Source organism: Megalops cyprinoides, chromosome 15 (genome assembly GCF_013368585.1).
Source record: "Megalops cyprinoides isolate fMegCyp1 chromosome 15, fMegCyp1.pri, whole genome shotgun sequence".
Classification (NCBI taxonomy): Eukaryota; Metazoa; Chordata; class Actinopteri; order Elopiformes; family Megalopidae; genus Megalops; species Megalops cyprinoides.
Window position 1 is genome coordinate 11514929 of NC_050597.1, and position 26348 is coordinate 11541276.

The window sequence follows — 26348 nt, forward strand, 5'->3', positions numbered from 1 at the left end:
ACTGTTTCCTCTCATTATGCTTCTTTTTATTCACCATTTGTAGCGCTTTTAAGAACAGTAGTGTTCTTGTTCTTGTCACTTCAGAGGATCAAACACTTCACCTTTTACATGTGTTTTACCGAGTTTTCATCTCTGGCCTGGGGCAGGAATTCAGGGCACCTGAATGTCACAGCAGCTGTCTTCAGCCTTATATGATAAACCCATATCAGCCTCTAGGGGGCAGCAACCATATGAAAACAATCCATCAGTATTATAACTGAATATTGGAAAATGATGCCATTGCTTAGAACAGACAACATATATGATTAGAAAATCATACTCTGAAATCACGTAGACCCTCAAATTAAATATGGATGGCCAACGTTGCATCAACTTTGAAGCAATGTTATCCCCCATGAGAAATGTTACAGATTTAAAAAGATTTTGTCAATAGAAATATATATAATATAAATTTGTGTGTGTGTGTGTGTAACCTGATAACTCTCAGTATAGGTATTACAATTTTGAAAACATTTTAATTGCGGTCCTGTTGCTGGGATACCTGAAGGTAAACATTTACAATAAAAAGACTGAGAATGACCCAAGCACAGTAAAGCAAATTATAGTATGGATTTCAAGAGGATGAACACAGGAACAGTGGTGATGCCTTTTAAACAGGTCAGACATCTGAAATCCTGTTAAACCTGTAAAAAAAGAAAACAATGAAAGACAGGAGGTTTTTAGGATGAGACAGCTGCATGCCAACCCACAGCACAGGTTGGGAGCAGATGTTCATCATCGGTTCATCAGTGGGGATGTGTCACTTTGGAAATGCAAATGACACATCCCTGCTCATAAAAGGCAGAGTCCTCCATGGAATCCTTTCATGCCAGGGAGGTGAGTGGACTTTCCCTGGTCTCACACCATTCCCGATATTAGGCATTACGAATGGCAGGGGTGGGGGGTGAGGGCTACTGCCCAGCATTAGTTCAAAGGGGCATTTGTGTCTGTATTGCACTTCTCTTTTGCTCACAACCCTAAAATGACCCGACTCTTCAGGGTTTTGTTTCACGCACCAGTGTGTCATGACAAGTAGTTCACACAGCCTTTTTCTGATCTGTACAAATACACAGAATATCAGAAAGCCACACCTGACGTTTTACTTTTGGGGCATGCTGAACTTGTGAAAGCTGCAAGATTTCCAGCTTGCCTGTGTTTCCAGCACTGCCTTCAATAACAGTTTGGAGAGGGAGGTCGACCAAGTCTCTGGTCCTAAATTGCACAGGGCTGTGTGAGAGATGACAGATTGCCCTAGTGTGTCCTGGGGAGGGCCAGAGTGGTGTTATCCGTATTCTTTCACAAATTGAAAAATTCAACATGTTTGAGTGGTTTTCTTTAGGATTCCTCTGGGATCTGCTTTGGCAGGATGTATCGCAAAAGTCTTGCTTGTTTATTTTCACATGTAACGAAGAATTTACGCAAAGGGGTTTTCCCACTATAGCACGCCTTTATCACACTGTTAAATGAAGGGTAATGTTTAGTTTTGGTGGGGGAAACTGTTTTCTTTGAACAGAGCACAAAATCAGAGAATATTTTGAAATGCTTAGAGACGCAGTGCCAGTGGCACCTCAAAATAACTTTCAGTCACCCCAGGGGAACGGTCACCTGTGGAACCCAGAGTTCCGAAATACTGTGTATACATCGTACTTTCAGTTTCTGCACAACCACCGACAACCTGGGGAGATGTCTGAAACCTGAAGAGGCCATCAACAGCTTACCATTTGACTGAATTGAGCAGAGGACTGGATTCCGAGAAGCTCAGTATGTTTATAATTATTCTTGCTTACACACATTTGGATCAATATTTCCTTTTTCTTTGAAAGATATATGGGTATTGTTCCAGCTCAACTATGGGTGAATTTTGTTGCAAGTTAAATTGGTTCATTAATTTTTTTCTTTTAATTTCTCATTATTTTCTCTTCTAGAGTTCTGGACATGTCTCATTGATAGTGTTTTAACTTGCATCAAAGCCAAGCAGTAAAACAATAGACAAACGTACTTGTTTGAGACATTTCATGCAAATACAGAAATACACTCAAGAGGTCTATCTATGTGCTGAGCAGAGTGTTACACCATCCATTACAACCAAAGCTTAGATACTTTCCCCTGAAATTCTTTTGTCTGTCTCCAAAGTTACTCCAGTATTTCTGTTGTACAATTGGCAGGAGATGACATGAATTAATCAGTAAGGCTTCAATGAAGGAAGTGAATGATGCCAGATAGTGAACCAGAAACCCCATCTTTCCCATTCCTATTATGGTTGTCTCAGAACTGATTGACAGCTTGTGTAAGATAACCATTTTGGTGTCATGGTCATTAAGAGTTTGGCGCACTAACTCAACCACCAAATTGTCTTCCGTTCACTTATTCCTTTCACTCTTATGCCTGTGCATGTCTGAACTTCCTCTTCCCCAACTCTGACAGAGATGGCCAAGAAAGTGTAGAAGATCTGGCCATGAGGACAAACTGGTTGCTTGCAAAGAGAGAGAGAAGAGGAAGAAGACGAGAGAAGAAGACATGCAGGAGCCCTGTGAATCTTTACTAATTCTCTCTTTAAGTAAACTTGTAAATCTCAGATCACCTGAATTTGCTGTGAGAACTTGAAACTTTTATGAGAAGTTTGCCTTTTGCATTGCATAAACATTATGTTGTGATAGGTCATAAAAACTATTTAGTATTATGATATCTAATTTATATGCTATACATATGTGGCATGGTCAATATGCCACAATAGGATTGGAGTGTCAATGTTAGCCATTCTTCCTACATGTAGCTATGGGTTTCTTTTGTCCACAATAGATGCAGTCCTGTCCTTTAATTTTTCAGTATCTGAGAGATGTTGTGGATACAGTGTGGGTCAAATGAAAGATTTTTATCTGCATAGCCCCCACCCCCATCCCCTGCCTCCCACCAGTGCATATACACACACGAAGCCAGTGTTTCTGACAGGGTCCAAGCAGGAGGTGACCTTTAACTACGGGATGCCCTCCAAAGCAATGTGTCTGTTTACATAGAAACCGCATGCCATGTGAAAATCATCCCCCGGCAACCCAGCCCCTGCTTAGCGGTCCACAGCCACACTCCCCCTAACGGTCCTGTTGTGTTCTTTCATCAGGGCTGGGTCGAGCCAAAGTAAACATCATTACTAGGCCCATATGATTAAAGGAAAATAATCCTCTTGTTGGGACTTCCAGAAACTTACCTTTGATCGAGCTAGTGGGGGGAAGGGATTATAGCCTCAGTTCTGTGATTGATAGCTGCTTTGTGGCTGTCACTGCTTAGTAGATGCAGGCACAGCCTTGTGGATGCTCACCTGGATGACAACACCGGCCTTGTGCTTGTCGGCTAGATGTGATTCAGGAACCTCTTCTTCTCAGTCACCTCAGTATAGGTCCTTATAATCACAGGTCAGACTATTCTCTCCATGTTCTGCATTCTTGTTTCTGTTATGTACATTGCTCTCTAGTGATGAAGGATTCAAAGTTGCTCCTTACCATGTAAGCATCAACAATCAGTTTCCAATAGTCATTCACAATAGAGTCACCTCATTCTTGGCTGGCTGTGACAAGTTATTTTAGTCAACAGACATGTAATGGCACAGATAGAAAACAAAACAACAACTGCAGTCTTTTCTGCACTCAAGCTTTGTGTTGTGTTTGGAGATGACTACATAGGCAAATAACCTCACAGCAGTCATGTTGGAGCATTGTTCTACATTGAGTGTCAATTCCAAATAAAATGACCCAAGGGCTGTAACCATTGTAAACCTTTCTCTGCCATTGTCCCCCAATGCTGGAATGACCTTATACATGTCATCCATTCTGCTGAATCCCTCACTATTCTTAAGAAACATCTGAAGAGACAGCTCATCCGCACTCACCTGATCACCTGAATCACTACCACCTAAACCAATTTCTCATGCCCTAAACTCTGCTTTCTTTTTAAAAAAATTAATGGTTTAATGCAATTGTGTCTCCATCAGCTAGCTTGTACCTTATCTGGCCAGTTATTGAAACTTGGTCACGCTGCACTTCTAAGCCATACATGGCTTTTTGCTTGTGTCGTACTCTGCCTCACTTCTAAGTTGCTTTGGCGTCTCACACATGAATAAATGTGAATATAAATGTAAACAACTTGAAACAAGACAATACATTTAACATATTGTCACAGGCAACATTGACTTGACTGAGCTGCACTCCACATTGAGAGGAATACCATACAATTGAAATAGATTGCCTTAGCTCTGAAGAACTGATGCCACGCTGTAATGCATTTGCGTCTCTCTTTCACATGGGTCCTGCTCTTAGTCAAGGCTGCAAAAGAATAAGAAGTAAAAGAAGAGTTAGAGAGCACTACAGGAGGAATATGATTTCAAAAAATGATGGGGCAATTTGAACTAGTCTGTCAAAAGAAGAATTTATAGTTAAACAGAATTGAATCACTGATGCCTTAATTTAGTGGTCATTTAATTTCTCACTTATATTGTGTCATCCCTACCTCTTTAACAGATTTTGTTGATTCTAATTTTGATGTCATGGGTTTATGGGCCCTGAAGTACATAAATGTTAAGTCTAGACATAATGGAGAATCACCTGGAAGTAAATATCTGCTTTTGTATGTAATGTAGTTTATGTTTGCCAAAACAGAGCTTGGATGGACATCTTCAGTCCTAAACCGCCAAAGGGGTTTCTGACTAATTAATTGAGCTGTTTGAATAAGAGAACAATTCTTCAGCTATAATTAGCTGTTGACTGACGTACAAAAATCCAGCAGGAACATGTCTCTTTGAGCACCAGTTACCACAGAGATTAAATTAATTCCACAGAGAGTTTATTGTCCTCCTCAGTTTTATTTGGTATGTGCTGTGGCTTGCACAAAATGCAAAGGATGTGACTATTAGTAAATTTGCGTCTGTTGCCTGGCGGAAGTAGCTCTGTTGATGGACAGTTGATTAATGGTGACAGTTAATTAATGATGTTGGCAGATGAATAATGTACTGGAGCAGAATGAGCTCATGCAAGAGAAAAACATCTGTTGAACTATGACCATTTTTCTCAGACCAATTCTTCAACTTTAAACCACAAACCATGATTCAGCCTGTCACGGTCACCTGACCTACAGCTTCAGTTTTGAGGAGAATGCTTTACCTTGGCAGTACTGTGTGAGTCCAACACTGACTAATACAAAACAATTATGCTTCAGAATTGTTAATTTGTTTGATCTTTTTTTACATTTCTGCTCTCTTGGTAGCATTAAGGAAAAAAAATATTTTCTAAAGGGGCCAGAGAATGCGGTACAGTTGATACTGAATAACTCAATAAATATGATTGTAATGTAACTCCTTCTTATAGAATAGATTGCATGAATTGTTTTAATGGCCAAAATAGTTTATTTCACATGGAGGTGAAGCCATCCGTTTGCGGTAAATAAGACGTAGCTGGGCTAATTTTTTAAATAAATGTTTCCAGATGTTCAGTGTTCAGATGTTCGATATCATCTCCTTTGGTGTAATGAATTGGAAACAGATAATAAGATGAAATGGACCAATAAGCCTGCACTTGATTCCTGAAAGCAACCTGTGCTTCTCAGAGTTCTCTGAACTGCAGCCATAATGCGTTGTCGTAATGATTCCACAAAACAAAATCACATGTTTACCCCAGGCTCTTACTGTAACTGGTGAACCAGATATAACCAAAACACAATAAAATGTATTAACTGAAATTGAATTTCTGAAAAGTACCAGCAATGACTGTTTCTTCCCCACAAATCTTAAAGACCCATGCTCGTTGGGGCAAGAATCAATGTGATGGAGAGAAGGAGCCAAAAGGAAGCAGCAGAGGGTGGAACAGGAGGTGAATATCAGTGTGTTAAGCCATTGGACCCTGGGCCCTACAAGCTGAGCAAGACTGTCAAGAAAAAAATGGGGCATCTTTGAGCTTCATCTTCAAGTATTACAAGTGGGCATGTTGTTAAGATATATATTGCGGAAAAAAACAGTGTGATGTATATACAACCTGTTTTGGACAGTCTACAGTTTTGACAATTTGTAAGTTGTTCTTCTTTATTATCAACAGGGTTAACAGATAGCCATACATATTAAAGACACTGCAGTGAAAAGCATTTTATTTCTTATTGAAAGTGTTCTTTGGACATTGTGGTTGTTGGGGCAATCTCCTCTGTGGAATGCACTGGTATAAATGTTCTTTGTATCCTCTAGTATGAGCCCTTGGTGTAATACTTTTATGTTGTATAAACAACTCGTGTGTTATTTTTTGTGCTGTTTTGGCTTTGGAATGATATGAAAAACAACTAATCTTAAATTCTTGTCTTTCCATTTTTTAAGACTGTGATCACCACTTTTGCAATGACCCTGGCCTGAACAGTCCTGAAAAAAAGACTGTCAGATAAACTGTAACAAGACTGTAACTAAACTATTACATTTAATAAGGTGCATAATACTGAGTTTCATAATCAGCATCAGGTGTCATTGAATTTTGTTTTGAACTCTGGGACAAACTTTTTGAAACCCCAGGACATTCCTATCTTCCATCATCTTTGATTTTATACAGAACACTATTGTTACTGAGCAGATGTGTTGGTAATATTTTGTGTGTGAATGGTTTCATGAAAGTTTTTCTTGAGCATAAAAGTGCTTCATTGATATTAGAGTCTGGGGGTAAGTGTTACCCCATAAGTCATGCATTGATGTGAACAAGCCTACAGCTTGCTTACAAATCAAATGTTTCCAGTTTGCACATTTATTTACACCACTGTACTACTCACCTGGATATTGTGAACCTAACAAACATCTTGAACAGAGCCATAATTATCCAATGGGCCCATTACACTTACTTGGAGGGGGAAATTATAAATTTCATATCATGACTGGGAATCTTCACTGAGGAAAATGAGGTCATTTAAAATTGGAAGTGGGGAAAGAAAGAGGCTTGCCCTTGATTTAAAAAAAATCAAAGTTCAAGGTTTGTTTTTTGCTCAGATGACCCACAGGTTAATCTCAAAGGTAAAAGAAGAGGGGGGAAGCCATCATAGTGAGATCCATCTCCCTTGTAGCCTTGACGAAAGGTCAAAGGTTATTGAATGTGCAGATGCCAACTGCACTCTCTGCTTAATCAATTGTTGTGGAGAAACCAGGTCCTTGACAGACATCTGTTGCCAGAATATGTGAACCATGTGATATTACTTTTCTGGGGTGGGGGTTTTGAATTGCTTAAGGCCGTCATGATTTACATGACTTTCATGAATTAGCCACCTCCCCTTTAATCAGTATGACATGGAGTAATGCGTTGTGGCTCCTTTACGGCATTTTTCAAGGTTAATTAATGTCGTTTCAGCAATAAAACCGCATGTTTGCACTTCACGGAACACTATTGCCTCTTTGGCTATTATAATAACAATTATAATAACAATACGCATGAATCAGGTGGTGTAACAGCAGTTTTGGTAAAATGTTTTGTTTTGTAAGTAGTATACTGGATGAATATCATTTCACAACATAGTTATACATTGGCGATTGAAACTGGGATTTTTGCATTAGGGTATACGTCAATAGGTGTCACACAGGAATGCAAATATTATATTGCAAATCTTACACAATCAGCTATCACAGATCCACGCAAGCAAGGCAGGTAGGATTTCCATGAAGTTTTTAACGTATTCACCGCGCTTCTGTACAGTAACTGCATGTTACTTTATTAAGCCGTACAGAAAGAAAACAAATATCTGTCTTTCTAATGCCTTCTTCGACTTGCCACACCGTCTTCCCATCTTTTGCCAAAATCGCTACATTGCTGCTGTAGGGAGCAAGTGGAGCCGGAGACCCATATCACGTGACAACACTATCACTGAACTAGGAAGTGATTTGCTTTTGAGGTTAGGTACCGAGTGGAAGAATATGCGAACACTTTCATCACCGGCGCCGGAAATTTCGTCTGATATTGATCACTGCAAAGTTAGCGAGCTAACTGTATTGACTTTATCGACGGACGTAATTTCGTAAATGTATATAAAAATCAAAATGCACTCACCAGCTTGTGATTAGCGAGACGGCTCGTTTGCTAGAGAAGTTTTCTTTCAGAGTAAGTCTTGCTTTACAAACCTGACGGCTGTCACTCAACTTAAGTGGAGTTTAAATGAGATATCACATTGCTAGCTAGTTAGCTAGGTAACCAGCTGTTGTAGTCGCGGCATTTTGTTTGTTTCTGGGCACGTGATTGTTGCTAAGTGTATCCATCTAAACGTGATTACAGTAGACGTTTACATTATGTAGGAACAGTAGGTACATAACTAATTAGCTAACTAATTGTTACATTTATTGTATTGCATTCGTTTGTAGCTGGCATATTTCTACTGTTAGGTGTTAGTTACTTGGCTATCCAGAAGGCTAGCTGTTTCATAGCTAGAGATGATGACGCTTGCTTGCCAGTTGTGCACAAACTGAAGGAATCCACGTTGCCATTGGGTCAGTTAAAGGCAGAGTGCACCTCAGGTTTTATGTCAACAATTCAAAACCTATATTTGCACCTACCATATTGTGTTGCGCTCTTTTTCGTAACTTAGGTCGCTAACTAAATGCATGTCTCGCTAGGTTCCTATAGGTAGCTGTCTGGTTCATCCTAAGAACCAGAATGGCCATTGTAAGTTACTGCTACCAACCCTAGGTAGCATCTCTCTGCTTTACAATATATCTCAACTGTTTTCAGGGAGCTACAGGTTTTTTTTTCATCATAGTCTGTTCATGTGGTTTTAAATTTTTTGTTTGATTTTATTCACGTGTGTTGTAATATATCTTAAATAGCATTCGAAATTACGTATGTGTTTTAACGTAAAATGCAAAACGTGGCAAAAATTCTGGATAAGGTAGAAAACGGCAAACACAAAATGGTCAAATAAGGAACCCCAGAATGCAAAGAATAGTGACTGTTGAAGCTGGAGCACTTGCGCTTCAGAGGAGCACAGCAGTGTCATACCTAGACATGTATGTCTTTGAGTGTCCCAGTCATAGGTCTTTTAACAACACCCCCCCCCCCTCCCACTCCCAACAGGACTTTGCTGCCAGCCGAGATGCCTGCCCTGTGAGTGCAAGACAGGGCATGATGCTGCGTGGGCTGGGCCAGGGTCATGGAGAAACGAATCAATGCGGCCGAGGCGCGGCAACCCTCTCATCTCCTCAGCGCACCCACCGGCTCCGAGTCGCCACAGCATGACGCCGACCAGGGCAGGGACGGGAAAGCTGTGGGGTTTGTGCTGGTGCACGCAGGTTTGTCTTTGCGTTCGGCGCCCCACTCCGCTCGTCTCCGTTCTTAGGCTGGACAGCAGCCCGTAAAGTAGCCCTCAGTCTCGGGCTCTCCTTCCTTCTCACCTGCAGTGTGTGAGCGCAGACCCACGGGAACAGCTTATTTGATTTCCTCATTCAAAGGGCCTTCTTTCTACAGGTCAATTTACGTCATTCACCAGTGTTGCAGTTGAGCCCATTGAATGTTTTTGGTCTGACAGGCTGACTTGCATGCTTCATCTTTCAAAATAAATGGATTCTCAAAATTTACAAATGATCAACACTTTGTCTATGACTTTCTGTGCCTGTGGAGATCATGCAAAACTGATTACAGAATTTCGTATATTTGATAAAAGAAGAAACACCCAAGATAGTGAGGGACTTTGGCTAGCATTTCAGCATTTTTAATGAAATTGTCATTTGCTTGAGTAATGCCACAGACCTTGAAAAGTGTAAGAATGTAGGTGTTATGACCCAGTTAAAAAAGATGTTATCATTGCCATTAATTACTGACAGAATATGCATCAGTCAACTTCAGTAGTACTTCATCATGTCATGCACTTGCAAGATCATCCCAAAATACACATGTAAAAATACAATGTAAAAAAACATTGGTAAATATGAGTATGTGTTGGGGAAAAAAAACACGACGTTCAGTATCCATTAATGGCTGCATTTTTTCCTTTTAATCTTGGCCTGCCTTGAGGAAGGTAAAAGTAAAAAAGGCTTAAATTTTCCATCAGTCTAGGGTTGCAGTGCATTGCGTCAGTGAATATTGAACGAACGAATATTGAAGAAGATGGTGGAAATCTGCTGATTGAAGCTTAATTTGTTGTCATAGCTTAAAACAAAGTCTGAGCTTATGATTTGCTTCCCACTTAATGCCAGTTAATGTGGGTAGTGGTGTGCCTTTAAGCTTGTGTTAAATTGGTCTTATTTAGCTCATTGTACAGCAGGCTTCCAGTGTTCTGAGTGTGCACTTTGTGTGCTGTGATTTTATCTTAAACCCATCCAGAACTCACCTCTCACCAGTAAACATTGCAGCCCCCAAGATCCAGCTGCACTGTCACAAACCTCTGATTGATAACGTGGTCTCCTTACTTATTTTGCTCTGAGGACGGATTGTAATGTGATCTTAAGACTCAAAGGTTGAATTCTGTACACCTGAATGCCTGTAGTAACGAACATAGCAATCAAACTCATATTTTTTTCCTTTTAAATTGTTCCGTTGTATTTCAGGGGCTGGTTACCACTCAGAATCCAAAGCCAAGGAATATAAACATGTCTGCAAGAGAGCCTGCCAGCGGGTGCGTTTGAGTGTCACAGTGTGCCTATTCAGTGCTTTAAGAGGAACACCGAGCTCTATGAGGACATAAAACCCAGTGAAAGTATATGGTTGGACATACCAGTATTTATTATGCTTGTCTGCTTTGTGAAGGTAGTTTACTCAATGTGTGCTCAGCCTGTCCAGCCAAACCTTGTCCTTTTTATATTCTTACTGACTTTTCTTTGGTAAGCAGGTGGTGATGGGCACCACTTGTCAGAGAAAAGCCTCAAAAAACAAAGTAGGTGACTGTCCTAACTCAGGAGTTGATTCAGCATTCTTTTCTTTCTACTAACAATGCCTTGTTTTGAGGAATATTTTATGTTTTGAAAGAAAAAAAAGGTAGATTAGGCCATGAGGCACCTTTGATATTATTGGTAATTGCATTCATGATGGCTGAAGGGGTGGGATGAATTGTCATGGTTAGCGTTGTGCCAAAGACTGGAAGTTATGTGTTGATAGCTTGACAGAGCTACAGGCTTGTCAGGATGAGTGCAAAGCTGGGCATACTGACTACACACTGTTCACAGAGGGCTGAACCGCATAGGAAACCTTACAATTTGGTGTGAGGTTCATCCACATTTTGTCAGAAAATGTTCAATTCATTTTAACCTCAAATACCATAGGTATTGTACTAACCCCTGGGTTCAATTAAAACAGCCAACTTGTCAGTGGGAAAGTGATATTCTTTCATAATGCAGACGTTCTTGGATGTACCTATTGCTACATCACAATAAAGTGGGATCAGTCAAAACCACCAAGCTAACTCAAGGAAAAAGATACTTTGTTATTATATGACATTGAATTAGTCTGGAAATTTTCATTTTTTGATTTGAGTGGGATTCTTTCTTAATATGACTTGGCTTTTTATTGAATTCATGGGTTAATGACAATCGCAAGGTAAACCGTAGCTAATTTTTCACGGAAGAGTTCGAGGTGCTCTGAAAGGAGACTCAGGATGTGCTCGATGTCTTCCAGGCAGTGGAGAAGCTGAAGGCTGGTGCCATGGCAGTGGAGGCAGTAACGGCAGCTCTTGTGGAGTTGGAGGTAAGTCACTTTTAAATGCTCAGAGGTTACAAATGTCTGTTCTGTTCCCACTAAATAGTTTATGCCTATGTTGAAAGCATACTCTTTTTTTAATTTGTTTTATAAGAAGATAAGATGTTTAATGATGAAAATCAGCTGCTTCATCCAACTAGGCCAGTCATTTGTATTGTACATAACCGTGTGTCAAGCCTGGTCTTGAATACTCCCCAGGCTACATACACACTTAAAATGTTTGGGTTTAATGCCATGATCTGTTTTGATAAATACTTGCATGTGGTAGCAATATCTAAGCTGTGAGCCCTCAGAAAACAGTAATCACATCATCAGCTTTTGACTACCTGTATACCATTACTCTCACCCATCAAAGGGTTAAAAACAGCCATATTTGATACTTGCCATATTCAGTCTGATAAAAATCCAACTGTCTATGTTTCCACTACACATCCTCTGAAATTTTCCATGCATTGGAACACTCTGTGTGAACAAAGGAGTGTCCGAACTCCAAACAGATTTCAGTTGGAAAATGAGTAAGATCATGTGGTAATCTGTCAAATGCTTTGAGTCAGCACATGTACTATTTTCTGGAAGAAGTCAAGGAAATCTGATAAGAACAGTGTTGCTCAGCCGTGTTTTTTGCTTCCAAAAGAATGTCATTTTAGTAATACTTTGAATGCACCTCGGGTTGTTCAGTGAGAAAATAAAACTTATTTTCCATGAAAGTGCTTATTTGTATTTACCATGCATTTATGGATCTGCCTTTAAAGATTTAATTTTAAAGTTATGTGTTTTGTTCACTGAAGCAATGCCTTTTGCTCGGTTTCATTTTCACATGCTTATTGATATGTTCCAGAAAATGTCAAATATAGTTTAAGCTTCATATAGGTCTATAAGTTGAAAAATAACTTAGAAATGCTGTATTTGTCCTTCATTTTTTGAGGTCACATCCCTCTTGAAATACCATTGCTTGAATACCTCAAGAACCTCTTTGATAGAAAGGACAGAATAAATCCTTCCCTGAAGTACATGTCTGTAATCTCTCCCAAGAGTGTACTATATTAAGATAAAACTAGACTGTTATATTAGTTGCAGGACTTATATATTTAATGACAAAAGGAGAAATCCTTTTGTTAAGAGTCAGAGTTTTATTGATGTTGATCATGACTTCCGCAGCCTTGGCTGTGCATCGCCTATTGCCTAGGGCAAGAATATATGTGGAATATAATGGAGTGCATATGCAGCGTAATGATTATTGGATGTAAACTGTGTCCTTTGGAAAAAGGGTGGTCGTCTGGGGTTCCTCATTATGTAGGTCTTTGTGTTTGCTTGCATATTTTCTGTCCATGAGCCTCTTCTCCCTTCTATGCTGTCAGCAGAAATGGTGTTCCCCGGTGTGTACAGTAACCATCCATAGGGAGACTAAACAAGTTTTAAAATTCACAGGACTCTCCTTTTACCAATGCGGGGATGGGATCCAACTTGAACCTGTCTGGGGAGATCGAATGCGATGCCAGCATAATGGATGGAAAATCCTTACATTTCGGGGCAGTTGGCGCCTTGAGCGGTGGGTTTCCCTCTCTGCATTGGTGCTGGTGTGTGTGTTTCTCTGTGTTCCTGTTTTATGTAAGACCACATGGAACAGACTGGCACGGCGGCACGATGGATAACATTGCTTTGTCACAGTGCATGTGTCCTGGTATCCGTCATGGACCTGTTCTAGGCCATCTGTCTGTGTGCAGTTTCCGTGTTTTTCCTTTGTTTCCAGAACTTTCTCATGGTGATCCCGTTTCCCCTCCAACTCAGAGAAGAAGCAGATGTGCTTGACTGACACTCTGCATTGCCTGTGCAGTTTCCCCTCCATAGGCTGGGCCAAGGTTTTATGCAAAGCATGGCTAAAAATCTCTTCAGTGTATAACATGTAATGCTGAAGCTAGAACTGATAAGGCAGTTGGTCATTTAGCTTTTAAAGAAGTGCTGATGGGAGCAAACATGTTTGCGTTGCCCTGTATGCTGTAACTGTTCCAACAAAGTGTTTCCTAACCCAACTTTATGAGACTTGCTTTCCAATGTAATTCTTTAATAATTTTCTCATTGAAGCCTATACAGAATGGAGGCTGGCTCCAGGTTGGTTCATTAAGCTTGCTAATTGGTTCATTAAACACCACTGCTGCCATGCCCACCTCTCATGATTGGTAGTTATAGTCTATTCGTGATGGGACTGCAGTCACAGCTCGTCTCTCTCACACACACCCACTGTTTTAGACGGCATTGTATAAGGTCGTATGGTTCTGTGCAGCAGTGGTAACTGTTGACTAAAACTGTAAAACTGTGAATATCCTGAACAATAAATATTTCTTCCCCATTAACCATATGACATAATGTGCTACTTCTGTTTTAAGCAGGCATTAATGTTAATACTCTTTGAGCAAATTAGGTCTAATGGGAAACCTACACTATTCTACATCAACATAAAAAGTTTCCAAGGTACAAGCAGGCACTGTTAGCCAGGAGAGACATGTGGTTATTTTGACAATGTGAACACTAATTGGTGACATGTATCCAGATTTCAATGGTCTTTGATCATAGCCAGAAAAGTATAAAAGGGGTTCAGAACTCTAGTCCTAGAGAACTGAAGTGTCCATTTCTTCTTTCACGTGATCCAGTTAAAGCAGTAAGTTGTCTGATAAGATTAAAATGCTTGTCCGATTAAGCCAATTAAGACAATATCCTTGGTCTTGTTTTTCAAATGAAGTAGATCTATAGATGCCTGTGAATCTATAAATGGTGTTAAGTACATGTAGTCCAATCTGTGTTAAAGTATCCCTGAAGTGATTTTATAGGCTAATAAGAGTATTCTTGCTGGTATTTCATTACTATGTATGATCTTGCCTGAAAATGTGAATATTCACGCTGGCATGTATAGTGTGTTGAGAATAAGTTATAATACTTTTTATCTTTGTGTCTTAATGAAGAGCCCATTACCCTGAATGTGTCCTGTTAACCATTTAGGAGAAAGTGAATGGGTTTGTCTCACAAGAGGCCCTCTTGCCTCTCAGGAGATCTAATTAGTAGAGTGTGTAAATCAGTGACCATTAAAGAAACTGAGCAATAACCATCACATTATATTTCATGCATATTTCAAAGCAGAAATGGAGATATATTCATGTACATCCAGACATCAAATGGGAAATGCAGATACGACTCCCATGTGCTCCATAAATTTGACTTACATTGGATTGCGGACCAGACGTGTCTGCTTTGGTAGTTATACTTGGATGATGGTCATCAGAGTATGGTGTTGTATGGGCTGCCCTCAATGGAAGGAAATCAAATTGTAGCAGGAGACCAATTAATCATCATGTGAAATGATGAATTTATCAGTTTAAACTGATTAAGTGATTAAGTCAAATTAACTAACACCCCCCCCTCCCAACTGGTATGCTTTGTTTGAAGTAGCACAATTATCCTCTCAATTTCCCAGGCATAAAGAATCCAGTCTTGGTGGCAAACAGACTACTGCAGGAAGCCCAGAAAGGGAAGCTGTCGGCTGGAAGAATTCCTCCCTGGTAATTACTCCAATCTGCTCTTCTCTTTTTAGCTGTTGTCTGAGCCTCCGTCTATATGTCATCTTTTATTTGTACATATCCCCTAAGTGCTTTGGTGTAAGGAAAAAAAGGATCTACCTATGAAATTGCTCACAGAAGTGTGTTTGATGGTACTCCAGCTGTTGCTCTGGGTTTTGAAGTCTGTGTTAGGAGGTGCAAGAGACCCTCTCTCAGGCCGCTGCTTTGTCCCCTGAAGACCGGCTGATGTGATGGATGCTTTCGTGTTTCTGAAACTCTGCCTTTCTATGCTTATCTCTGGGAATAAGTCTAATGTGTAATCAGGCCTCTTCCTTTTTATGAAAGAAATCTGTCAGTGTAATTTCTGAAGGCAGTATGGTGGTGGTGATGACGATCTCCACAAGGGAAATGTAATTTTAAGCAAATACAGTATTGCCAAAAAATAGCTTTTGTTGTGTAGATGCATTCTCTTGCAATAGACTGATAGATCATTTGATTTTAAAATTCTCCCAGACTGTAACCTTACAATGACCGACCTACAGATCCTGTGAAAGGGATGATTTGATCTTTTAGACCTTTTCTCTGTTCTGGGCTGACCCAAATAGAATGCACTTGTACTTACCATTGTACCTTCATCCTTGTCTGTTTATTTCTCTGTCTCAGCTTTTTAGTGGGAAAAGGAGCATATCATTGGGCAGTGCATCATGGGATACCTCCATGTCCTTCAGAAAAAATGGCTACAAGTGAGTACTGCCTAGCTGGCTTTCAGAAATACCCTCCCCCATCCCACAGACCTGAAGATGTAAACACAGGAAAATGCAAACTTTGCACAAAAAGGTCTTCTATTTTGAAAGTGTGTGAGGTGCTTCTGGCTTGAAAACCCCTGGTGATGGGTAAGTGAAGTTTTTCCTCTTTCAGTATAATAATGCCATAAAAAAGACCAGTGGGGCCTGTATTTGAAGCATGCGGTAATTTCATTCTATTTATAGGAAATGTTTGCACGCAGACTAGCAGACAGAGCAATATGGTGTTTTTCTCAGTAATGGTACAGTGTAGAGAGTCTGTATGTCAACATACCGGTATGTTATACCCACTGACAGATTCCATGGTGTGTCAAGTGTGGGTGGCATTAATGTGAAATACAGAAGGCACCTGGACACCATCTCTGTGGGCGAGACCGACACTGAACAACCCTGTAACTTGGACAGCATATGTGTCTGTGGCTCTGCCTAGTCTGTGTGTGGCTAGGGAGTTACAGGGAGCAGCATCTGCCAAGTTCATAGGCTGTAAATGGAGAAAAAAGAAGAGCTGTATGGATGAAATGAAAAATTTCACTTCAAGGTTTTAAGTCCTCATATACATTACTAACAGATTCAGTTAAAAGGATTTTCACCATGTGCGCTTACATTATTTCGTTGGAAGAGAAGCAACTTTTCACACCAAATTTATGCCTGCTTAAAACTGATGGTTTTGAACTGAACCTTTTTGTTGAAGCATGTGAAGAGAACAACCTGGTTCATTTTGTGAGTGTGATTTGAGGGCTGTCTCAGCAATGCATTGTAATATGTGTAGTGTGTGGTTGAAGAGACTGATCTTGTACTTCCTTTCCTGCAGTTTGCAGTTTCCTTGTGGTTTTTATTAGAGGTGACAACCGATGTCAAATTTGACAAAAATAGAATGGAGAATAAAGGGGTGGTATTACTTTCTCATGCACTAGGCCTGAGACAGTAGGTCTGAATTCCTTGTTCTCCATGTAAGGAGTGGTGTGTAGTAGCAGGGATATTAAAGTATCCTGAGCCCTTAGAATGTTCTGGCTTGCTACTGTAAACCTGAATTAATCTGTCAGAAGAAGAAAATGTGTAAACTCATGTCGATTTTGTCCTCTCCTTGAGGAAATAGGTGGTGCTGTGCTGTTTAGGGTTGATTACATTCCAGTTAGTCATGTAAATGTCCTACTTGCACAATTCCAACAGATTAAAAGATTTGTCATAATAAGAACAAATGATTTTGTAAACTGTGAAGGTCTTTATCTCGTAGTTGGCTTCACACAGTTAATTTTTTAAAATTCGAGATATGGAAAATATCATTGTCTCCAGCCAAAACTGTGATTTCATGCAACATACTTCTCATCAGGTCAGCAGCTTTGTGGCAGAACCAAGCTTGAAACAGCGCGTTTGTATTGCACACCCCCTGAGCCCCAGTCTTTGACTGTACTCCCAGACAGCACTCTTTTTTCCTCTGTTCTTTGGACCAGGCAGGGGATTATCAGTCTCTCAGAACTCTCAGTTGATGTTAGAATGTGGCGTGCTAAAATAAGAAATATCTTTGGTGGGAGGTAGCAGGTGATTACAGATTTGGACCAAAGGCCTAACCACTCTCTATACCTGTTGTCCTGTCTGTATAGGATGATGTGTTCTAATGCATCCAAACACTCACGATAGCGATCCTCGCAGGTCCAAACAATTACACCTACACAAGACCAGAACTACATTACACCTGACCCTACCTGTGGTAAACAAAACAATCATATATTGTATCCCTCGGCTGACCCAGCTTACTTTCCCTATTAGGTATTTAGCTTAGCAACAGCAGAGTTTTGACACCTGTACATAATGCATATGCTCAGAAAGTTAAATGAGCTTTAGATATTCATGAAAATACATTTAATAAAAACAATGAAAAGTTTGGTTAGTGCTAAATTTGTTAGAAGCAAACATAGCTACTCTGTGTAGTAAGAAATATGTGAACATGTGTAACTTATGAAATATAGTTATCGTATGTGCACAATATATGACATAAACTGGTAAATTAATGGGAAAAATGGCATGACTCGATTGAGCTAAATGAATATCTTAAATAACTGAAAAGGTGCAAACAGTTTTTTAACCACAAAAGAACATTTTAATTAATAAAAAGTGTGATTATGCTAACAAAGTTAATTATACAGCATAAAAGTCAGCATTGTCACACAAATGAATGAAACAATATCCCAGTCTTGGCCAAATTGAAACAAATCAGATTTCTACTCTCAGTATGTTTTCCAGTTCCAATCTTGTTCCCATCTATATTGTCTGTAAACGTTTCCCACAGTGTAGCTGTGGTTAGCTCTGTCATTCTTTTTTGTGGGAAGCTTTGCTCTCAAATTTAGTTCTGACCTCCTTTTTAAAGGTGTCCATTTTCGTGGTTGTTTTTTACTCTAAGTGATACAATATGTATATGGGAATCAGCTGGACAGCTGTTTTCGCACTAGACTCAAACCTCACCAGATAAATGCAGTTAGAATTTTGAACCTGACACTCTGCTCAGGTTGGGTTCAGTACCTGGGTCCTCAGGTCTGAGTGAACCCATGAACACACATTGTACTGTAGTGGGCATCCATTATTTCTCATAACCTGCAACATATGAAGGAAAACCTTTGGCACATGTAGTCCAAAAACTGTAAAACGCTAATTAGAAATGCTTCTTTTTTTAAATTCAGAACTAATGTTTAGGCCTTACCAAAGTGACTTTGTGTCGTGCAGAGTTTAGTATGTCAGCGTACAAGAGGAACAAACGCAAGATGGAGCTAGCAGAGAAGGTGGAGACGGAGTACAAGCAGACAAAGAAAAGAAGACAATCAAGTGAAAATGTGAGTAACAGACAACTGCAGTGGGATGGGAGTTCATTCTCAACTTCCCTCCTGATAATCACCTGCTGCTTACCTGGTGCAGTGAGCAGCCATGTATACTTCAGCGGGACAGCAGTTCTGTTTCTAAAACAATGCTTGCGTTAGGTTTATAATTTTCATGAGCTGATGGGACACAGTGTTGAGCTCACGGTGCTGAAACTGAATTATATCATTTTATGTGACTGTTCTTGCTGTAAATAAAATACACCGCTAGATGGGTGTTGAAGCTGTGAGCAGAGCTGGTGAAGGGTGGATTCAAAGGCAAAGACCAAAGTCCCAACAGACTTACTCACATTCCATTGGTTGTGCAAGTCTCTTATTTTCTAAACTTAATTAAAGCAAAGTCTTTGCCTTTTCCTTGTTAGATGCAAATCAATGTGTTTTAGCTCCTTTGAACTGCAGCTGAGGGCACCCGATGTCTGATTTGTCCATAAACACAGTCAAAGGATCCTCGTTATTGACATACGAGTGTTAGTCCATGCTTTTGCGGTATGTGAATGGTTCATGGCGACCCTCATGGTCCTGCACAAGAGACTAACAAAGACTGATTTCATTTCATGGTTTTCAGGGGCTTTCCTCCCCCCTCCCCCCAAAAAAATCACATTTCCACATTTAATTAGTCTTAAATCTAGAGTAGCACAGGCATTTGTCTTGATATTATTGCTCAGCTCTCAAGATAAAAGGCTAACATCTGCTGAGTCCTCTAATTCATAGCGGCCAGATGCCCACGAGAAGCAAACCGCAGGGTAATGATGACCTAGAATGATGGGGGTGTAGAGACTTCAATCACTCACAATTACAGCAGAACAGAATAAACAGACACACACGCGAAAAACCAGCTCAGCGGTCAGCTGCTGTTGTGATTGGCCCTGTGATTGACTGAGAAAATTTAGCATTAAGGTATTTCCCCTGGTTCTCAAGGCTATGGGCCGTCCCATCACCACCCACCGGAAAATCCCTGACCCCAGGGGGGCAGGTGACAGGTTCCAGTGGTGGGCACTTGGTGGCATCGTATGGCAGTGCTGAGTGAGGACTTTACCAAAAAGCCCAGAGTCAACCAGAGCCCGTAGCAACAGCACAGGAAGGGCTGTAATGAAATAGCTGTTCAGTTTGAGGAAGAAAGGTCTTATCATTTGTTTTGACATTGTCTCATACAGGTCATTCAGGTACATTCTTCCAGTAGAGTAATGGTTATAGTACAAACCTAACAGCAGCGGAAACTGGATGGCAACAAGGCCATCTGGCTCCCACAGGCAACCCTACACATAGTACTGATGCTAGTGTCACCAGCATAGCTAAATTTTACTAGATGCAACTAGATGCAATAAGGCACCAATAACAGGATCCATCAATAGAGCAGCCCTTGAATAGAAACTGCTTGTTAGAGTATGGTTGATGACACATTTGGCACTGTTATTAGTTTGGGAAATCCAGTGAGCACCAAAATAAGGAAAATATTTTTGGTGATGATAAGTACATTTTTATGTTAAATCTGAAGCATGCTGTCATCATGGGTATTAAGGGAAACCATGACCACTAAAAGTAATCTCTTGTTTCAGCTGCAGTGGTTTGTAACCCGTCTGCATTTGCTGAGCAGGAAGAAGTTGTACAGCACATTGCGTATTTAGTTAGTGTGGTATTGCATCGTGTTGGTCTTCATTTCTTTCGCTCCCTCCTGGATCTCTTTAATGACTAGAGTGGAAATGAAATTTGGCAGATGACAGCTGTTGGCAGAACTTGCCCTCTGCTCATTGGTATAAATACAGTGCACTTTTACCCCAGTGGAACCGTTGCTCCTCCCTGAAGCTTCGATGAAAGGGACACTCTTGCTAATTTCAACTTAGGTCCCATTTCGAGGGCCTAGTGTCAAACACAGGTTCAGCAGGAGAGTGAAATCTGAAGCCGAGGCCTGCTTTGTGTGCCTCTGGATGAAAGAAAATTGTGATACTCGTCCTTTGAAGTGTATCTTGGGTATCAGTCCTCTTTTTTTCATCTCTTTTCACAGCTCCCCCTCTTCTCTCACCATCTTGAAATTATTATGTAAATTCTTAACCGTATCATACTTAATCATGTTACTCTCTTTTCTGGGCGAGAGGTAAATTCATACATCAAAGAACACTCTCTGGGAGGTTCAGACATCCCCTTTTACCGGGAACAGGGAGGGAGAGCATTACAGACAGGGTAAGGGTGTGTGAAAGAGGCGCGAACACGCAGATGTCACACATGTCGAAAGGGTTTACCTTCATCCCACTTATCTGTGTGGTCCTGCCCCATGAAGTGGAATCACACGGGCAAAAGTTTTCAATAAATTAACCAGGGGGTCACTCAGGGGTTATTAACCGTAAATCTGTGAGATTAAACCATAATACAAACCTGGAGAAAGTTCAACCAGTGTTGTTATTCAGCTAGAAAGACAAACACACTCCACAGATCACGACTGTCTTCCATGTTGTGCACTTATTAAAGGAAGGGGAGGGGTTTTTTTTGGGGGTGATCATGGAAGAAGTGAACAGTTCGTTGGAAAACAAAATTTCAGCATCCTCAGATATTAGGCAGAGACTGGAGACTGTACTATATGAAAAGAAACTTCAATACGGAAGGCTTATTGCAGTTTTTCCAGACATGACAAATGTCCAGTCATATTTGTTTGTTGATAATCTTCCACTGCATCATGCAAATATTCATTAGATGGAAATGTTTAAGTTGTGCAGACAAATGTTTAGTCTTTCTTGGTTTCCTATATCCTGGGAGGCAGGGAGATTTTGCCAGCTCAACTGTTAAAACATGAAGTAGCTGCACGCTGCTGCAGTTGGATCAGCGAAGGAACTCTGTTCATTTTCTGTTTCATTTATTGTTCTCAGACATTCTTTCTCGCTTTCCTGTTTGGGAGTTTCCAGCAGAAGCAGGAAGTTATTGACTCATTTTTTCGCACTTAATTTTCTTTTCTTTTCCTGCTTTTGTGCTGTCCTCACCCATGAGGGTCTGTCACAACTGTCATGTGTTGGTTGGCCCACCCCACTCTCTGATAATATATTTTTGTAACTGACATGTAAAGGTAGCATCAAACTAACCGTAGCCAGGGCCCTATGGAGCAGCAGGCAGGCCTACCAGGGAGCTGTGATGGAACTGTCAACTTATCAACAGCTCTGGTAGGGAATCCATCAAGAAACACAGCACATGAAGGAGAACAGAGAGAAAATGGCCACTGCTGGTAGCTGAAGACATTGAATTATGATGCAAAATAGGACCTAATGTGCTCACTGTACTTTTATGCTTTAGCCTGGAATGACCTTGATATACAGCAGTACTATACAGTTGTGCCTTTGTTGTCACTGGTAAGGGTCATTCACTCTACCTAGACCCTTTACCAGTAGGTCTTTCATTAGTCAAAAAGGGTTTAAAATGAATCCTTTGTGCAATGCCTTTATTAAAGAGAATGCAGTGGATTGCATGATAAATGGTGAAGGCAGCTGGCCTGGTTTTGATTTTTATGCAGTATATTTTTTTGTCCTTCAGAATATTTAAGCCAGCCAAGACATAAAAACGTTCTGATTAGTCTGTCTTTGTTTTCTTTTTTTTAAACCAGAAGCGCAACACCTGCTCCATATGTATGGACTAAAGACTCTAGGTCAGGAATGAAATAGTGGACACATTATTTTGATGATAGCCCTCTTGTTTCATGCTTGTAAAACATTTGGATGGGATTCCTCCAAAACACATGGCAAGCAATGCTTTTTTGTTGTTTTTATTTTGTTTGTGTTTTCCCACTATGTATTTGTGCCCTAAGGTGTATCCTCTCAGAAGCAGGCATAATGAGCTGAATCACTGGACTGGTAGAGGCGCTCTTTTCCCTTCATTTTTGAGCTAATGTTTAAAATACAAATTTCTGAAGGAATTTGTCTTGAGAGTTTGTTTTGGAGAAGAGAAACTTGTGGTCTGAAGACACTTTATTTTTTCATATCAGACTCAGTGGGCAAGGCCCGTTCATAAAAAGAGGGAATCAAAACAGTGTATCATGTTGTCACATGCCAGCTTCACTCTATTAAAAGTGATTCATCACAGAGCTTAATCTATCCACCGGATGCACAAACAGGCTTTGTCCAAAACAAACTCCCGTGTCAGAAGAATGAAAACAGAGTTAAAAGGAACAAATTACAAATGAAAAATGATGGCAATTTAACAATAATTTGGCATCCTGCACATGTTATAGAGATTCCAGAGCTTTCTTGACAAAGAAAAGAGGGGCTGAAGTACAGTTTGCAATCCCAAGCTCTCATATGGCTTTTGTCTAATGCTGAGGCAGCACTCGTTAAAGAATGGCATGCTATTTCCTGAAGGCCTTTGGACCTGTCCTGGTTCGTCTTTCTCGCATCTTCAGGGATAGTTGTGCTACTCCCGTCTTAATAGCTCATGCCATGAAGTGCGGGTGAAGAGTTGCTTTAATGGCCAAGTGAGTGGGTCAGAGTCTCAGGAAAGTGTGGCCCTTAGCTTCCTGTAATTAGATATCTTGCCATCCTTGAGTGCATTTGTTGAGAAGTGGGGAAAGCAAAGCCTTAAACTGACTTAAGAGGTCACACTTCACAGATTTAACAATGTGAAATGGCTTATTTCATGTACCTCAAAGCTCAGATCACTTGACAAGAATCACGGATGGTCCAGGTACAGGGTGCTGATACTTCTTCCTCCCTTTGTGTTAGGTATTGTTTGGAGTTGGTTAACGGAGTACTTTTCCCAGCAGGAGAACGACTCAGGATCCTTGGATACGGTCGGAGCGATCGTGGTGGACGGGGAAGGAAATGTGGCCGCGGCAGTGTCCAGCGGAGGCCTGGCGATGAAGCACCCTGGCAGGGTCGGCCAGGTAACCACATCACCTCCCTCCCAGATCCGTCACTGTCACAGCCGGCTGGAATTCACCCAGCTGATGCATTTGACTGTGTGTTTGCATGGTGCAGTGGAGTCAGAATGCCAGCAGGTGTGATGGTATAGTAACTGCTGGGCTGTCCTGCTTGTGTCTATGTGTTGCAGGCTGCCCATTACGGGTGTGGCTGCTGGGCCGAGAACGCCTGGAACTTGAACCCTTACTCGACAGCCGTGAGCACCTCAGGTATCAGCACGATTTCTTCCCCAGTTTCCCTGTGACAGAGCAGAAATGTGCGACGTGTGTGTAACTGCTGTGTGTTAATTCCTGTAAGTGTGCGTTTTTGCGGATGCATGTGTGTGATGCATGAGTGTGTGTATGTGTGCGTCTGTATTTGTGCATCCATGCGCACTTGTGTACGCGTGCATGTTTTTTGCTAAAGTCTTCTTTCATGATTTCACAATTCACGATTGCAGTGATCTGTGCCAAGTAGTTGGGTGTCACCATTCTGAGCAAACTTTTCCTCGGCCTCAGACACATGTATAGCGGTGCCAGCACAGTCTTTTAATTACAGTGTGTATTGCCAGACAGGAATTCATTATTTTATCAGGTGTACATTTCTTTCAACCAGCTATGTGTTTACCAGCCATATGTTGAAATCTGTTGTTTGACATCAAACCTTGGTTTTCATTCTCAAGATAGTGGTAGATTCTTTCATGATTATGATTTAAGTAGCCCCTTTCAGCTTAATTGAGGATTAGGAGGCTGACTTGGGATTGAACATGCATTTGACTTGCAGCTGGTGAGAGCTGTCTGAGCTGCATCAGAATAGGGAGTGATGTGTAGCCCTGTGCCGTGCAGCAGTTGACAGATGCTGAAATCCTGTTTCCACCTGTGTGAGACAATGGCCTGGGTCAGTCAGTTCTTCATCATCAAGTTGCTCTTTGTGACTTGTACATGAGTCAGTGGCATACTTGGTGGTGTATGGTGTATTTTATGGTGGTTTCGCATAGTATCTACAATAGTCATGGCGGATGTGACTGTACTGGGAAGAGTCTGCTATTAGAAGACTTGTCTGTGACATGGTGTTTCGGTGTGCAGTTCGATAGTCCCCGTGGTTCATCTGCTTAGTATTAACTGTTGAAATTACGTAGATGCAGTGTTCCAAGTTCCAAGGCACAACTTGTCCTTGATCCCCTTTTTTGTTCCACGTTTTTTCAATGAAACGGTTTTGTTTGGTAAGTGTAGTGTTTCTCTTTAATGTCTCCTTAATAAACACAGAGACAGCCGAAGCCAGCCAGCGGAAGCAGGAAAGAAGGAGAGACAGAGAGAGAGAGGGCGATTCAGGCTCCGTCTCCTATGCTACAGAACCAACAGACGCACAGCCACGTGCCTGGAATTATACTCTGAGCCAAAGTGCCATATGAGAAAGCTTGTGCTGCTGTTGGGGTCCATGAAAACAGCCTGTGATGAATAGAGTCAAAAGTAGAGAGCACCAGTTAGTATTTTATACTTCGGTGCCTCTCTTAAGAAGTTTAACATTTTTGACTAATTTATAGTTATATGACGAGGGTAATATATTGTGGCAGAGATTATGTGAGGTAAAAATGATCTCTGTAACATTTCAGCAGCATGACACACCGTTGCATGGGCATTTCAAGTGTGTGTGTTTCTTATCTTGAATGCCCATGGGTTGAATTGACCAAAGATTAAGTTCTTGTGTGTGAGAGTGAGGGTGTTGGAGGTCATAGTGTGAAAAAACCTTATGTCCTCAGCTCCTCCCTTTTCTCATTTGATGTCTTTAGCGCAGGTTCTTGTCACCCTAGTCTCTGTCGACTTCAGCTTGTGCAGCAGCTTGAGTGAGACTTTTTTTTTTTTTTTTTTTTTTTAAATCTAGCCCTTATGTTCCACAGCTCTATTTCAATTTAGATGAATAAACAGGGCAGAGAAACATCGCTGGCATTGAAATATGAGTCATTGTGAGTAACGTTGGTTTGCTTTTTCGGGATGTCCTGGGGTAAACCTGGAGTGACTAACAGCTGAGTTATGAGGCCGTAAATTATCATAGGGCTTCCACACCAAAGGACCATTTTTGCATTCCATTGTGGACAGTGGTGTTTTCCGCATTACTTAGAGCTATGCAGTTGCATAGCTTTTTGTGATTTCATACGCATCACTTAGTGATTTCTACCCCTACAATGTTACAAAACCACTCAGCACTCATGAACCAATCTATAGTCACTTGTAATCGCTTAATATTGTGTGCAATTTTGAAATGGACTCGCAATATGGCAGTAGGCTATAGTAAACTAATTGTCATCAGCGAACTTTGTTTATGGAAGGTTTTAAGAATGGGGCTTTGCAGTTTGTGTCAGTTATTGTCAATTCTAGGATCTGAATGTAGTTGGACTATGTGGTATGGTTATCAGTGTATTTCCTACACTGAAAAAATATACCTGAGATGGCAAAAAGCAAATTTTCATCAATTGCAGAGCAATATGGTTATACTGGCACCATTTTTGATCTTAGAAGGTTGGGAATTGCGTAGCCTTTTCTTAAAT

At 40.8% G+C, this 26348-nt stretch overlaps 1 protein-coding gene across 3 annotated transcripts in view; it reads left to right on the plus strand.

The window, feature by feature from the left end:
* The first annotated feature begins 7953 nt into the window (after nucleotides 1–7953).
* tasp1 (taspase, threonine aspartase, 1) overlaps nucleotides 7954–26348 on the plus strand; it is a 42728-nt gene continuing 24333 nt past the window's right edge. Inside the window, exons 1-11 of one of the 3 annotated variants that reach the window (XM_036546857.1) lie at nucleotides 7954–8135; nucleotides 9102–9316; nucleotides 10571–10638; nucleotides 11634–11702; nucleotides 13143–13263; nucleotides 15181–15265; nucleotides 15926–16005; nucleotides 18784–18890; nucleotides 23665–23787; nucleotides 23955–24033; nucleotides 25069–25248. In XM_036546857.1, coding sequence (XP_036402750.1) covers nucleotides 9178–9316; nucleotides 10571–10638; nucleotides 11634–11702; nucleotides 13143–13263; nucleotides 15181–15265; nucleotides 15926–16005; nucleotides 18784–18890; nucleotides 23665–23787; nucleotides 23955–24033; nucleotides 25069–25214 — 1017 coding nt within the window. In that variant the 5' untranslated portion in view covers nucleotides 7954–8135; nucleotides 9102–9177 and the 3' untranslated portion in view covers nucleotides 25215–25248. Of the gene's footprint in view, nucleotides 8136–9101; nucleotides 9317–10570; nucleotides 10639–11633; nucleotides 11703–13142; nucleotides 13264–15180; nucleotides 15266–15925; nucleotides 16006–18783; nucleotides 18891–23664; nucleotides 23788–23954; nucleotides 24034–25068; nucleotides 25249–26348 lie in introns of those variants that run through there. The other 2 variants (XM_036546854.1, XM_036546855.1) reach the window with 2 other exon arrangements.